Source organism: Cololabis saira, chromosome 1 (genome assembly GCF_033807715.1).
Source record: "Cololabis saira isolate AMF1-May2022 chromosome 1, fColSai1.1, whole genome shotgun sequence".
In the NCBI taxonomy this organism is placed as follows: domain Eukaryota; kingdom Metazoa; phylum Chordata; class Actinopteri; order Beloniformes; family Belonidae; genus Cololabis; species Cololabis saira.
Window position 1 is genome coordinate 52,557,014 of NC_084587.1, and position 15,398 is coordinate 52,572,411.

Genomic DNA, 15,398 nt, shown 5'->3' on the forward strand with positions numbered 1-15,398 from the left:
GTCGGCTGTGGGACATCTGTTCTTAATAAAAAGAGCCCAAGACTTAAAAACACCTTGATAAAACGGAGGTAACCCATTTAATTTTAAAAATTTAGAATCAGTTAAAAACAGAACATTATCCAACCCCAGGTTATTGGCACGTCTAAGGATGCAGCTGGTCACGTCTCTCCACACCAGGTCCGCCGGACCTGTGAGGTATCTGTGTATAAATTGAATTCTAAACGTGGCGGTCCGGCTGGCCAGGTGGACGAGGCCCTGTCCCCCCTCCTCCCTGGCTAAAAACAGCACCCCCTGTGGCACCCAGTGCAGACCCCCCCAGAAGAAATCCACCATCTTCCTCTGGATTTCCGTCAGCAGGCCTGAGGGGGGGTCAATACAGTTTAACCTGTGCCACAGCTGGGATGCCACAAGGTTGTTTAAAACCAACACTCTTCCTCTAAAAGACATGTGAGGGAGTAGCCATTTCCATTTGGCCATTTTTCCTTCTATCTTTTCAGTGACGGTCTCCCAGTTTTTTTTCACATTGTTCTCATCCCCCAAGAACACTCCCAGGTATTTTAAACCTCCTCTCTTCCATTCGAGGTTCTGGGGGAGAGCCGGGAGACCGCCACGCCATTCACCTACAGCGAGGGCTTCGCCACGCCATTCACCTACAGCGAGGGCTTCACTTTTCTTCCAGTTTACCCTCGCTGCAGAGGCTGTCCTAAATTCCCTCACAATGTCGGCTAAAAGGTCTGCGTCTCTCCGGCTTCCAATAAAAACAATAAGATCATCTGCATATGCTGATAAAATCATGTTCTCATTAAAACCCGGTAAAACCAAACCCTGCAGGCTAGAGCGTAACTTATGGAGGAGAGGTTCCAGGGAGAGTGCATAGAGCATCCCAGACAGAGCACAGCCCTGCCTGACACCTCTACACACCCTAAAAGGAGCAGACAGACCGCCGTTCAGCTTCAGCACACCCTCAGCATCACTGTACAGCACCTTGATCTTAGCTATGAAACCAGCGCTGAACCCAAACTTCTCCATTACTGTCCAGAGGAAGCTGTGTTCAACGCGGTCAAAAGCCTTCTCCTGATCCAGAGAAATCAGACCAGTGTCTAAACCCAATGAACTGGAGACATCCAAAACATCCCGAATCAGGTGGACATTGTCCACCATGGACCTGCCGGGTACACAGTAGGTCTGGTCCCAGTGGATGACCTGCTCCATAGCCCTCCCCAGCCTAGAGGCCAGTACTTTGGACAGAATCTTGTAATCCACACAGAGCAACGACACGGGGCGCCAGTTCCGGATGTCCCGCAGGTCCCCCTTCTTTGGCAGCAGTGTGAGGACTGCTCTTCTGCAGGACACCGGCATGGAGCCAGAGGCCAGACACTCATTAAAAACATCCAGGACATCCTCAGCGAGGATGTCCCAGTACGCCCTGTAGAACTCTGTCGTTAGACCGTCTATCCCTGGAGCCCGCCGTCCCTGCATTCCCTGCAGGGCGGCAGTCTCCCTCTCACCTTGTCCTCCACACTCACTCACATCATTCACACAAACACCCGGTGCAACAGAACTCACCCCGTCGGGGTCAGACACAGCAGCGGATCCCCGCGTCATCATCCGCGGAGCTGTAATCGGCCGCTCGGACGCCGCAGCTGCCACCGGGGGGCCCCGCGGGGTCCGCCGCCACGGGGGCCGCCCCCCAGGCAGCGGCTCCCCGCCGCCCCGGCCCCGGCCGAGCAGCAGGAGTCTCTCCCGGGCCAGGCGGAGTCGGATCCCCTTTGTCAGGACAGGAACGCACGGTGTGTCCCTCTTTGCCGCAGCCGAAGCACTTCATCACTGACGTGGTGGCAAAAATCACGTATTCATAATCATCTACTTTCACTTGGAAACGAAGGTTTAACTCTTCTTTTCTGTTGTGAAGTATCATATAAAGCTGTCGGCGGTGCGACACAACGTGTTTCAGCAACGGAGACTTACATCCAGACAGGATTTTTCTGACAGGTGAAACCACCTTCCCGTGTCTAGAAAGCTCTTGAATTATGAATTCGTCAGTGATGAATGGTGGGATGTTGCTCAGGACTACCCTAGTTGCAGGCAGCGACAGCGGGAGCACCTGCACTAAACTCCCACACACCGTGATTCCCGTCTCTACGACTTGGTTCACCTTTTCCACCTGGTCCAGGAAGATGACCACCGCGCTGTTCATCCGAGCGGCCGATCTCACACTGCTGTGTCCGACTTTTTCCCCTACAGCCAAACCGATCTCCTCCACGCTGCAGGGGAACCCAGTGCTGATTTTAATCCCATGTTTCCGCGTCAGGGATTTAAAATCCGCGCCGGCCATGGCGTCAACCAGGCCGACGGCGAGACGCCGGAAACAAGGGATCAAAAAAAGAAAAGAAAATCCCCAAACCCCTCAAAAGAAACTAAATGTGAAACGGTGTGAAACTATACAAATAAACTATGTTAAATCAAAACCCATCACCAGGGCTCCAGACTAACTTTTTCACAGGTAGCACTGGTGCCACCTAGCTTTTCATTTAGTAGCACCAAAACAAATTAGGTAGCACCATATTTTTCACTGCTAACATTAGTTACATTATTAAGCATTAATTAACTGTTTACAGATTAACAATCATTATGTATAGGAAACACATATAGCCTACAGTTAGGCTAATTAATGTGATGAGTTAGTTAATAAATTAAAAATTGGATAATATAATTTATATAAATGCTTAGTAATGTTAATGTACTAACTAATGTTAGGCTAATTAAGGTGACTTTATGGTAAAGTGCATTTTTGCAGCAATATCGCTGCAGAACCAAGAAAATGCTACATTTAGTCTGGGCTACCTTACCCATCAGACAATCTAGCAACAAAAATAAATATAACCATTAATATACAGGACTGTCTCAGAAAATTATGATAATAATAAGAATATTGTGATAAAGTTCTGTATTTTCTGTAATGCAAAAATGTCATACATTCTGGATTCATTAAAAATCAACTGAAATATTGCAAGCCTTTTATTATTTTAATATTGCTGATCATGGATTACAGCTTAAGAAAACTTAAATATCCTATCTCAAAAAATTAGAATATTCTGGGAATCTTAATCTTAAACTGTACGCCATAATCAGCAATATTAAAATAATAAAAGGCTTGCAATATTTCAGTTGATTTGTAATGAATCCAGAATGGATGACATTTTTGTTTTTTTAATTGCATTACAGAAAATAAAGAACTTTATCACAATATTCTAATTTTCTGAGACAGTCCTGTAAACTTGCTGGCGTGGTCGTGCTTGAACCACTTCTGAATATCCATGGTTACTTTGTGTTAACAGTGCAGCAGAGAGCAGCGTCTTGCTGCTGCAGGAAACTGCGCGCTGGACGCAAATGAGTGACGGACACTGGCTGATTTATGGTACCGCGTTACACCAACGCAGATCTTACGGCGTAGGATACGCGGGGACGGTGCGTACCTTGCGCGTCGCCGCGTACCCGACGCCGTAGATTTAACGCGGAACCATAAATGAGGCTTAACGCGGGCGCATTTATCAGTTTTCTTTTCGTCTTTTCAACTGAGCAAACACATAAACTGAGGGTGCAATGCTGATGCTCCCTCGTAGAACCGGGCCTGGGCCCGTCCCTCGTATCTTAACCACGGGAACCATTGTTGTTGAAAGCTGTACTTTTTTTTCTTCTCCCCACTCTCCCCCGGGTCTTTCGCCAACCTGTCACTCTCTTCATCAGAAGAAGAATCCGATTCTTGTCGTTCCCTCTGCTAACCATTCTCCTCCTCCTCCGCCAGCCTCTGGCACATCTTTCTTATATAAATAATCATATAAATAATCGACTATAGACCGCTTCATACCGAGCTTTGTTTACCTTTTTGAGCGCGCTGCGTGTACGCGCGCGTGCACTGCTGTGCACGTAACGTGCGCAGACCGTACCAGGTGCAGTCAGAGAGAGAGAGAGAGGAGAAATAGGACTCGCAGGAATATGAGCCAGAAAGTAAGATTGTATTATCAACCACTCCATTAATGCACTAACACAGCCGAGTGAAAAAAAAATATATATATATTTTTTTTTCCACTAGTCCTCTTGCAAGTAGCACCGGAGCGACCTCATTAAATTTTAACTCGCACCTTAATAAATTAGGTCGCATATGCGACCTAATAGGTCGCACTCTGGAGCCCTGCCCATCACCATAAGAAAAAACGGAAAAAAAGTCACTCAAACACTCGCACCTCCACCTGCTCACAGCTCACACTCCCAGCATGCACCGAGAGAGAGAGAGAGAGAGAGAGAGAGAGAGAGAGAGAGAGAGAGAGAGAGAGAGAGAGAGAGAGAGAGAGAAAGAGAGAGAGAGAAAAAGAGAGAGAGAGTCGTCCTCCACAACCTCAGAATTTGACAAATATTCAGACATGTTTCAAATAACTAACAGTAAACTAACAGTAGCGAACTCCAGCTGTACACAGAGCTGTGTCTGCGATGCGTGCACAGAGATGACGTCATGCAGGTCAGAGGTCTTGTTTACAAACTGATTTCCTTGTTACACACACAGCCCCGGATGTAGACAACACGTCCTGGAAGATGGCCAGAAGCAGATCTAGTGATTAATAAAAAAAATGAACGAGTTTCGCGGCAATAATGTGTTATTTAGACGCTGCATCGTCTGTGTCCCGCTGGGCCCCCATTCGCTACCATTATATGTCTTCCGAAGGACTCCAAATGACACCAAACTTTTCTGGGTGAGTATACGACCATAAAAAATGCCAGAAATAAGGTCCAGGTTGTAAAAAACGAAACTTTCCCTTTAAGAAAGACTGATCCAGAGTATCCAAATGTAGATTTGGAGGGCGGGCGTTCTGCTATCAGGCACCATTACTATGGAACCAACTTCCAATCTGGGTTAAGGAGGCTGACACCATCTCCACCTTTAAAACCAAACTTAAAACCTTTCTGTTTAGTAAAGCCTATAGTTAGTGTTTAGTAATCCTCTATTTGGTGTTAATAAACCTCTAGTTAGTGTAAACTCTAGTGTGTTAGAGTCAGTAGTCACAAGGGCGAAACTTTCGTTTCAGAGGTGGGGGGGACACAAGTAGGAACGGCAAATTTGTGCGTGTAGCTGTAGCGTGGATGTGCAGTGTGGCTTTGTAAGACTATGTGTGTGTGAATGCGAACAATCAAACAATTTTAATATGCATTTACTTTTTTAGAAATTTTACATTTTTTTTTTTTTGCCCGTTTTGGGAAAATGCTGGGTCTGCATTCTTGGCCAGGCTTGATTTTTCATTTTCAAAAGCTTGGGAACAGAAAAAACATAGGATTCCATTGACTCCTCCTTGTTTATAATGTTGAGCCAAGGAAATTCACAGTATGACTTTTCTTGATCTTAAGGTTTTGTTGCTGAGATGCTGTTCTACAATCACTTTTGGGCTAACATGGTTGGGTTCCTGCTTGCCTGCACTTCTTCACTTACACCTGTCTCCACATATTTCTCCTTTGAAATAGGAAAATAGATCATGTTCATTTCTTCCTTTCCTTATAAACAAACCAAAATCACCTAACCATTTACAACATATTAACCTGCACTACAGTGCTACTGCTTTCCCCTGCCTCTCTCTGAGTTTGAGCCTGTGGTGTCCAACATTACAGTTAGTGAAGTAACAGCAGAGGGAAAATGTGCTTTCCATACTCTATACAACACACATAACCTGAGGTGGGTAGTACTCAGTTACATTTGCTTGAGTAAGGTTTTGGATAAATTAAGTAATATTGTTCTAAAGTAACAATACTAATAGCAAAAATGGATTTTAAACTGAGCTGCCGGCTCCTCTTCATTTCTGCGCCGCGTCCTGTCTGTCTGTCTGTGAAGGCTGATTTATGGTTCTGCGTTAATCGACGCAGAACCTACGTCGTAGGGTTACGGCGTACGCGGCGACGCGCACTGTACGGTGCGCATCGCCGCGTAACTTAGCCGTAGGCTCTGCGTCGATTTAACGCGGAACCATAAATCAGCCTTGAGCAGCAGTGAGGGGAGAGCGGAGGGGGAGCGGGGCTGCTGTGCTGCCGTGCCGTCAGTACCTTAGCACTGGGTGTCTTGATGATTCGCAATTACAGGCTGAGCCTACCGTTAGTTTTTAAACTATAAAAAGTGGGGGGGACAAAAATATGATTTTGAAAAGTGGGGGGTACATGTCCCCCCTGTCCCCAGTGGAAATTGCGCCCATGAGTAGTCATAACTGCAACGATAGAACAAGACTATAATAGTTAGTCTCAAACATAGCTTCGTGGTATATATGCTGCTATTGGCCGACATGATCTACTGGGCGGTGCCTCTCACCCTTCTTTTCTTCTCCTCTTCCCTTCCTCTCCTCTCCTTTTCCATTTTAATTTATTATAAGTATCTCATCATTTTTGTCCATCGTTCCTGTAGTTTCTTGAGCTGGCCCCCTTTTTTCTCTTCTGTGCATGTTTGCAGACCGGAGATTCAGGAGCTGCGTGCTGCCCTCCGATCCCCGCATTAGCCACATGCACTCAACACCTGGGGTGGGAGAGGGGCCCACACCACTCGCGTTCCCTGGCCGGCCTGGGACGGGCGGGTCGCGGTGCCTGGGCCTGGCGGGGCTCGCTGCGTGGCCTGCGGTGCCTTCTGCCGGTGCTGGAACCCGCGGGGACGGGGAAACAGTGCTTGAATGTGCATCCTTGTCGGTGAGAATGTGGTATGAAAGGGTCCTGCCATGGAGGATTTGGGCCTCCATCGGCAGGACAACAAAATTGAATAATTTATTGTTAGTATATTATACTATTATTATTATAGAAATCGGATGGGTGAATGGATGGATGAATGGGATTCCTGGGTCTAGGGCCCTCTGTTGTCGGGCCCACGCGGGTGTCTGTCCCTGTTGGGGGGTTCCCTCTTTCCGGGCTCGTCTTCGGTCCCCCCTGCTGCCTCCGCGGCTGGGCGCTCCTTTGGTCCTGGAGGGTCGCTTTCGTGGGGGCGGGTGCACCTGCCCGCGTCGGCGGCCGGAGCGGCTCTGTCTCTCCGGGCAGGCTGGCCTCTCACCGGGTGGGGGTCGTTGGCCTGGGGGGTGTGGGCCTCTTGGCCACATGTCCGGCCCGGACCGGGTGGCCGGGGTTCGTCTGGGTCCCGGTCAGACGGCGTGGGTTCCCTTGCTGCCTCTTCTCGTGGTCGTGGGGGCCCCGCCCGTGGGCCCTGTCGGCTGCCGCTTTGGGAGGGTTTCTTCCCGCCCTCTGTGGGGTTGCTGGTGGCCTGGGTTCCGGGTTCTTCCTTGTCAGCCTCTGGTCTTGCAGGTGGCGGGGTGAGCATTGTTAGGACTATTACATACACACACACACGATTCGTTATCATGATTCATTATCAATTCATCCTTCATCAGGTAGTTTCAGATTTATTACACAGAGGGAACACGTGTTCAGCTGTTCTGCAGTTTGAAAGAAGTGCTACCATTTCTGGTAAATGCTGGAAGGTGGGCTTAGTGGGAGACACACGCACACACACGCACACACACACACACACACACACACACACACACACACACACACACACACACACACACACACACACACACACACACACACACACTAACACACGCACACAAGTCTGCTAAAAGTACTCAATAAACTTATGACCCTTCTAAAATACATGTTAATTCAGTACCCATTTACTTCCTCCCGTCAGGGAGCTGTTTGAAGAAGACTCTGAATTCTGCATATTTTCTTGTGGTTCTGTTTATATAAATGGTGTCTGCCTGAGTTTATTTCTAACACAACGCAGAAGCCAGCTGCAACCGGCTACATTTGAGTTTCACTTTCACTTACAGGAACATGTGGGTGTGGTTTCTTTGTCTATATTAAAGGCTGCATGCATGCGGGAGACATTTCGTGATCACACAGATCTGCTTTTCACTTGAGCTGAAGAATCTACGCTGCTCTCTTCAACCCAAACATGGAAGAACATCATTTCAACACCAACAGGACCAGAAACTTTGGTAAGAAGGATTTTTCTTTCTGTGTGTTACATTTCATGCATCAGTGATCACTGATGAATCAAGTTTGAATAAATCCAACTCCTGCAGACAGAAACATGTACATATTTGTTCTTGGAACCCATGAAATAACTTACAAAAGGCTTCTTCTTTTATGAAAGTTTTAATGAAATCCATATTTATTTCCTGGTCCCTTCAAGATACAAACAGGAATGACATGACGTTCTTAATGGTCTCATGTGTCCTCAGATAGATGGATAGATGGATAGATAGATAAGATAGATAGATAGATAGATAGATAGATAGATAGATAGATAGATAGATAGATAGATAGATAGATAGATAGATAGATAGATAGATAGATAGATAGATAGATAGATAGATAGATAGATAGATAGATAGATAGATAGATAGATAGATAGATAGATGATTCAAAGTAAAGGAGGAGAGGATGAAACATTGCATAAATAAAAGGCCATATCGCCCAGCCCTACGCTGAACAGGCTTTTCTGGTTGCTGATGACCAGACAACAAAGGCAAGGCAAGGCAAGGCAAGTTTATTTATATAGCACAATTCAACACAAGGTGATTCAAGGTGCTTTACATCGACATTAAAAGCAGCAAGACATAATTATACAGTAAATAAAATTATGAGAAAAGGAGGTAAAATAATAAATAAAATGATAAGAAAAGAAGTAAAATAATAAAAAGCACAAGCTGTTAAAAATAAAAAATAAGGGCAGTAGAGTACAGCAGGTAAGTATTTAATTTAGGAGTACGCTTCAGTAAACAGTAATGTTTTTAGGCCTTATTTAAAGGAGCTGACAGTTGGAGCAGACCTCAGGTCTACAGGAAGTTTGTTCCACCGGTGAGGAGGAGAATAACTGAACGCTGCCTCACCTTGCTTGGTTCTGGTTCTTGGAACACACAACAAACCAGATCCAGATGAACCTCAGGGGTCTGGGAGCTGCCATAGGGAACTAACAAATCCAGCATGTATTTTGGTCCAAGACCATTCAGTGCTTTGTAGACCAGCAGTAGGATTTTAAACTCTATCCTTTGACTCACTGGAAGCCAGTGTAGTGATTTCATGACCAGTGTAATATGGTCCAGTTTCCTGGTGTAATGTGGTCCAGTTTCCTGGTGTAATATGGTCCAGTTTCCTGGTGTTTGTAAGGACTCTGGCGGCAGCGTTCTGGATGAGCTGCAGCTGCCTGATTGATTTCTTGTTAGGGCCTGTAAAGATGCCATTGCAATAATCCAACCTACTGAAAATGAATGCATGAATATGTTTTTCCATGTCTTGTTTAGAGAGAATCCCCTTTCATTCTAGCAATGTTTTTTAGGTGGTAGTAGGCAGATTTAGTGATAAACTTTAGATGGCTATTTAAGTTCAGGTCTGAGTCAATAATTACACCAAGATTTCTGGCTTGATTTGTAGCTGTCAATGACATGGAGCCAAGGTGAGTGCTGATCTTTTCCCTTTCATTTTTAGGGCCAAAAATGATCACCTCTGTTTTTTTTTAATTTAGCTGGAGAAAATTCTGGCTCGTCCACTCATTGATTTGGTGAATACAGTTACACAATGAGATCAGGGGACTGTAGTCATGTGGTGACACTGAAATATAGAGCTGTGTGTCATCGGCATAAGTATGGTAGGAAATGTTGTGATGTTCCATAATCTGAGCTAGCGGTAGCATATAAATGTTAAATAGAAGCGGTCCGAGAATGGACCCTTGAGGAACCCCACATGTGATCTTGGTTATCTTAGACTCATGGTTTCCAATTGAGACAAAAAAGGCCCTATCTTGTAAGTAGGATTTAAACCATTGAAGCACAGTGCCGGTAGGTCCCACTCACTTTTCCAATCTGCTGAGAAAAATGTTATGATCAACTGTGTCAAATGCAGCACTGAGATCCAGTAATACCAGAACAGAGGATTTGCCTGCATCATTATTCAGATGAATATCATTTAAGACTTTGATGAGTACAGTCTCAGTGCTGTGGTGTGGCCGAAATCCAGACTGAAATACATTGAAGAGGTTGTTTTGCATCATAAAAGTATGGATTTGTTGGAAAACAACCTTTTCAATGATTTTCCCCAAAAATGGCAGATTTGATATTGGCCTATCAAATCTGGTCATAGCTGCAGAGTTGTGTTTTGCGTTGTAGTGTAAGTGTTGTAGCATCCAGATTTGATTTCTTTAGAAGGTTTCTTTTCTTTAGGAGGTTTTATTACTGCAGTTTTCAAGGCAAAAGGTTTGGGAGGGGTTGGGTGATGTGGGCGGTTAAACAAAGGATTTTGGCATGGTGTTGGTTGTAATCCAATATTCAACAAGTTTTTCATCCTGTCAGTAAATTCCAGCAGTGGGGACTCCTGACCAGAGGCGCCGGAACCGTGGGTGCTTCGGGGCCCGAGCACCCACAGAGATGGCCGAGCACCCACGGGGAGGGCCGAGCAGGGGAGCCCCCATGTCAACAATCACTGATTGGCTAAAGCGGTTTTCACACAGGGCGCACAGCAGCAGCCGCCGCCGGCTTTCCCATTCATTGTGTATGTGCTGCCGCCGCGCAACGGCGCAGGGTCTGCCGCTGAGTTTGCGCGGTGGCAACCCGGCGGCATGCGCCCTTTCGCACGCTCTGCCGCTGCTCAAACCCGGCGGCGTGCGCCCTGTTGCGCGCCACCGACCTCGGCGCAAAGCCCTGCGCCGTTGCACGGCGGCAGCACGTACACAATGAATGGGAAAGCCGGCGGCAGCTGCCGTTGGTGACACAATCATCTGTGTTTACTGGAGCAGGGAAACATCAAAAACATGCAGGACAGCGGCTCTCGAGGACCAGGAATGGGGACCACTGTTGTAGAACAGAGACGATCAAGATGGAAGAAAGAATAATCTTGGTTATGAACTATAGCCTCCTTTTTCTCAGATGAACATCCGAATTTGTTTAGATATTGATTATTATTTGTGTGTGTGTGTGTGTGTGTGTGTGTGTGTGTGTGTGTGTGTGTGTGTGTGTGTGTGTGTGTGTGTGTGTGTGTGTGTGTGTGTGTGTGTGTGTGTGTGTGTGCGTGCGGCGTTCATGTCCATTACCGCTGTTGAATCTACATTGCTGAATTGCTGAATCTCGTGCGAAACGACACTACATGACATCCAGCACCCACCAGCAAAAACATAATTCGGCGCCTATGCTCCTGACTGCCTGGAGAGAGAAAGCTGGGTGGGCTCTGGTGGGGTGAGGGTTGGGTGTCTCCTGTTGGGGCTGGGGGAGACTCCCCCTGTTGGAGTGAGGATAAGGATGATGATAATGATGACCCTGCAGTTCCTCTCTGACTTTGTTCTCCTTGTTCAGTCCTTATCTCAGCGTTCTCAACACAGCGACTTATCAGTTGTTTTGGAACGTCCTGCCTCTTGTTCTTCTTCTTGACGGGGGCTGCTTGTTTGTCACGTAGATGATAAAAAAATGTTGCTGCTTAGCAACTGTCCACCAGCCTTGTTCAGACGGGAGCCACCTGCCTTAAAGAAATGTTTGCGACCCCAAAATATGTTGAAATTGTCAATGAAATGAATTGATTGAGCAGCACATGCATCTTTGAGCCATCCGTTTGGCATCATCAGCCTGCTGAATCTTTCATCTCCTTGCCGAACCGTCGGTACTAATCCACTGAAAAACATCTCAGTATTTAAGCATGCAACTGTGCTCATCACATCAGTGAAGTCTAGCTTTAATATCTCCGATTGTTGCTTCACAGCATCAAGGGCTCCTGTGCGTATGACGACAGCTTTAGCTGTCGGATGCTCCGCAGCAATGCTCCAGATCTTCTTTGTGATATCAGACACCATGTCGTTGGTAAAACAGAGTACTTTTGTGTTTTTGCTGCAGAATGATTTTATCTCATTCACAGCTCCGTCGCCCACTATCAGCGTTCGAGGCCCAGTCGTTAGCTCTGCCTGTAGCCCTTTAGCAATGGATTTAGCCTCATACCTGTCTCTGGAGCCGGAAGATTAGCCTTCTCTCAGGGAGTCAGGAGTTTGAAAGAGTGGAGTAAATCTGTTCTCCAGTAGAATCCCTGTGTCTTGTGGCGATTTGCTCTTAGCTTTTGTTGTAGCCTTCCTCCTCTTGCCGGGTACTGGGGTTGAAGAGTCATTCCTGTGTGATGGTAGTGCAGGCCACTCTATGTCGTCCAAGGTCACCAGGTGCCGGGTTCTGCCTGATAACCGTCTTCTCAGATCTGAGGGAGGCGATTTGTAGTGCCTTGGCTCCGCACCAAGAGAGTTCCAGGGAGGACTTGTTGATTTATTGCCATTTGTTCCCAGCTCCTGTTGCGTATTGGTGGTGTTAATTAGCTTTCTCTTAGCTTGCTCCCTTTTTGGGAAGTCGGCAGAGTAGATTAATTCCCATATTGTCCATTTATCTCCCCATTCACTTCGAGCCTGTGAATTTTTGTTTCCAGTACTGCTATCTTCTGGAGCAGTTTTTTGGTAATCATCCATGGAAAAGGAAAAGGGAGGCATCTTGCTGCTAATTAGTTTCTGCTAGCTGCTGTTAGCTGAGTTCATCAATCCCCGTCACGATAGCGCAGGCTCGTGCTGCTGATAAGCTACGCTCACAGAGTACTAAAACGGTTTAAAATAAAAGTGGTAGACTTCAGTAACTATCATAAATAGCTCCAGGTGGTAAGGTATCCAGGTCCTGCTTTCCAGAAATTGTTTTGGAAAAAAGAAAAGATTGCAGAGGAAAGAAGAAAAACAAAACAAAGCTGGGGTGGTGCGGAGCAGAGAGCGAAGCGTCTGCACTCAACAAGAGGCAGAGACATGCAAGTTCCTCACCAAGCCCCTGTACTTCTCTTTGTTGCCTTAATCCGACCGATATTTTCTGTAAACACCTTAGCTGGGCTGTAGTCGAACCGAACTGAAGCTCTTGAGATCGAGCTATTTGTGCCAGATAATGCGGTCCTAATTCGAATTATTCCGGCCTGTATACCAACCCACGCTTATTTAAGCTAGTGACGGCTCCGGGACTCTCCCTTTTGGAAGTAACGACACCGCGAAAGCCAGAATATCAACATAGTAGGAGTAGAAGAAGACGAACAACAAAGAAGGAACTGGAAGAACACCAACGCAAATGTGCGTGTGGCACCACCTAGTGTGGCGGAGTCGAACACACCTCACTCAATAATCGATTGTCTTCTTGCGCATGTATACTTGGATTCCTCTGAAACTCCAGTTTAATCCTTGGTTAGATTGTTGCCAATAGCTTTATTTAGATGTGCATGTAACCACACTGAGTGTCTGAAGTGATGTCCTTCAGCCTGATGTACTGTGGTCTGTCAGTGAGGTAGCTTGAAATCCAAGCAACCACGCAGGGGTCCTCTCACTTTCTGGTCAGTTTTCCCTGAACTGCAAGGGGATGGATTGTGTTGAAGGTGGAAAGTTGTTACTATTTATAGAAAATTTTGCGAAAGTACTCAATGAACTTGTGACTCCTCTACAAGTACATGTTGATTCACTGCTGTTGATTCACTATTTACTTCCTCCCTTCTTAGGCTGTTCAAAACAATTGTGTTTTCGTCTGAGGGGTAAATTAATTTGTAAAACTGTGACATGCTAAATCAGTCTCAAACATTGTTGTTCACAGGATCCAACCTCATGAATGATGATGAGCTGAGGATCGTGATGGTGGGGAGGACTGGAGTAGGGAAGAGTGCTACTGGGAACACCATTCTGGGATGGGACCGCTTTCAGTCCAAGTGCAGTCCGCGGTCTTTGACTGTGGATTGTTCTAAAGATAAAACTGTGGTGGATGGACAAACAGTTGCTGTCATTGACACCCCGGGCCTGTTTGACACCAGGTTTGGTCAGGAGAAGACAACCAAAGATTTGAGCCAGTGTGTCTCCTATGCTTCTCCTGGACCCCATATCTTCCTGGTGGTCATTTCTCTGGGCAGGTTCACTGAAGAGGAAAAGCAGACGGTGCAGAGGATTCAAGATATCTTTGGCCAGGCTGCTGACAAATACAGCATGGTCCTCTTCACTCATGGAGACGTCCTTGAAGACACCACTATTGAAGAATTCCTATCTGAGAGTCTAGAGTTACAGGAGCTTGTAGCCAGATGTAACGGCCAGTACCATGTCTTCACTAACAAGCTGAAAGATAAGAAACCTCAAGTCACTCTGCTGCTCCAGAAGATCAGAAATATCGTGCAGAAGAACGGAGGAAGCCATTACACCAACGAGATGTTCCAGGAGGCCGAGAGGGCAATTGAAGAGAAAAAACAAAGCATATTGAGAGAGAAGGAGGAGAAAATCCGTAGAGAGAAAGAAGAACTGGAGAGAAAACTGCAAGAAAAGTATGAAAAAGAGATGGAGAAAATTAATAAGCAACTCCAGGCTGAGAGAGAGAGGGAAAAGAAGGAGAGAGAGGAGGAGAGGAAGAGGATGAAGGAGGAGATGGATGAGGAGAAAAAAAGAGAGAGGGAGAGGAGAGATGCAGAAAGAGAGAAGGAGAGAGGGGATAGACAAAAGGAGTTGGCAGCTATGAAGGATAAATTAAAAGAGCAGCAGGAACAGGAAGTCAGAGAGCAAAAGGAGAAACTGCAGTCCAAATATGAGACTGAGGCCAGAAAAGAAGCTGAGGACAGAAATCCTGTCTATCACCTGAGAAAAGTTGCGCAGCACATTGTTGGTTTCTTTAAAAGCCTGTTTTAATAAAATAGTTTAAAATAGCATCTGCTGGTGAAACATGGTGAACCAGTGGTTACTGCTTAAAACAGGAAGCACGTTTAAAGCTTAAAACACCTGCTCAGAAATAATATAAAATGTAAAAGTTAAACTTCACCTACAGATATATAAAGACACCTCCTTTTTTCCCTCTCTAGTTATCATCCTTAATAATTATAGCGACAGAAATACGGCTACAATAGAGGCTTTGTGACGATAAAGTCACTACTAGTTTCATAGTTTTTCCATTGTACTAATCATTGCTGTGGTTATTTGCTAATTATTCATATTTTTAGACCACATTTTCTGTAATAAAATACTTTGGTTGCTCAGGTTTTCTGGTTCATAAGTATGTTCATCACTAGAACAATGTTTTCACATGATTTGATGTGTGATTGACAGCTCTTAGATCTTGCTGTTATGTGTTGAGCTTTTTTTGGTATTTTATGTAACAGTGTTAGCCAGATTTTTTTAATCTGTCTTTCAATCATTCAATTATTTTAGTTTTTTTTTCCAATACTTTTTAATTAAGGTCTTCATGTTGTGTTTTGTGATCATGACTGATCTTTTCATGATTAACACTTGAAATAAAGATGCAAATATTACAACCTGACCTTCATTAATGACATTGTTTTTATTTTATTTTTTTTTTCAGTATGAGAACATAACA

General features: G+C 45.5%; 2 protein-coding genes across 2 annotated transcripts in view; one reads left to right on the forward strand and one right to left on the reverse strand.

The window, feature by feature from the left end:
• The window catches only part of LOC133447791 (uncharacterized), a 779,477-nt gene that overhangs the window by 547,828 nt on the left and 216,251 nt on the right, over positions 1–15,398 (reverse strand). The window lies entirely within an intron of this gene.
• LOC133447722 (GTPase IMAP family member 4-like) lies at positions 7,878–15,330 on the forward strand. The gene is made up of 2 exons (XM_061726454.1): positions 7,878–8,012; positions 13,647–15,330. Exons 1-2 carry the CDS (start codon positions 7,970–7,972, stop codon positions 14,714–14,716), a joined length of 1,113 nt encoding a protein of 370 aa, XP_061582438.1. The 5' UTR covers positions 7,878–7,969; the 3' UTR covers positions 14,717–15,330.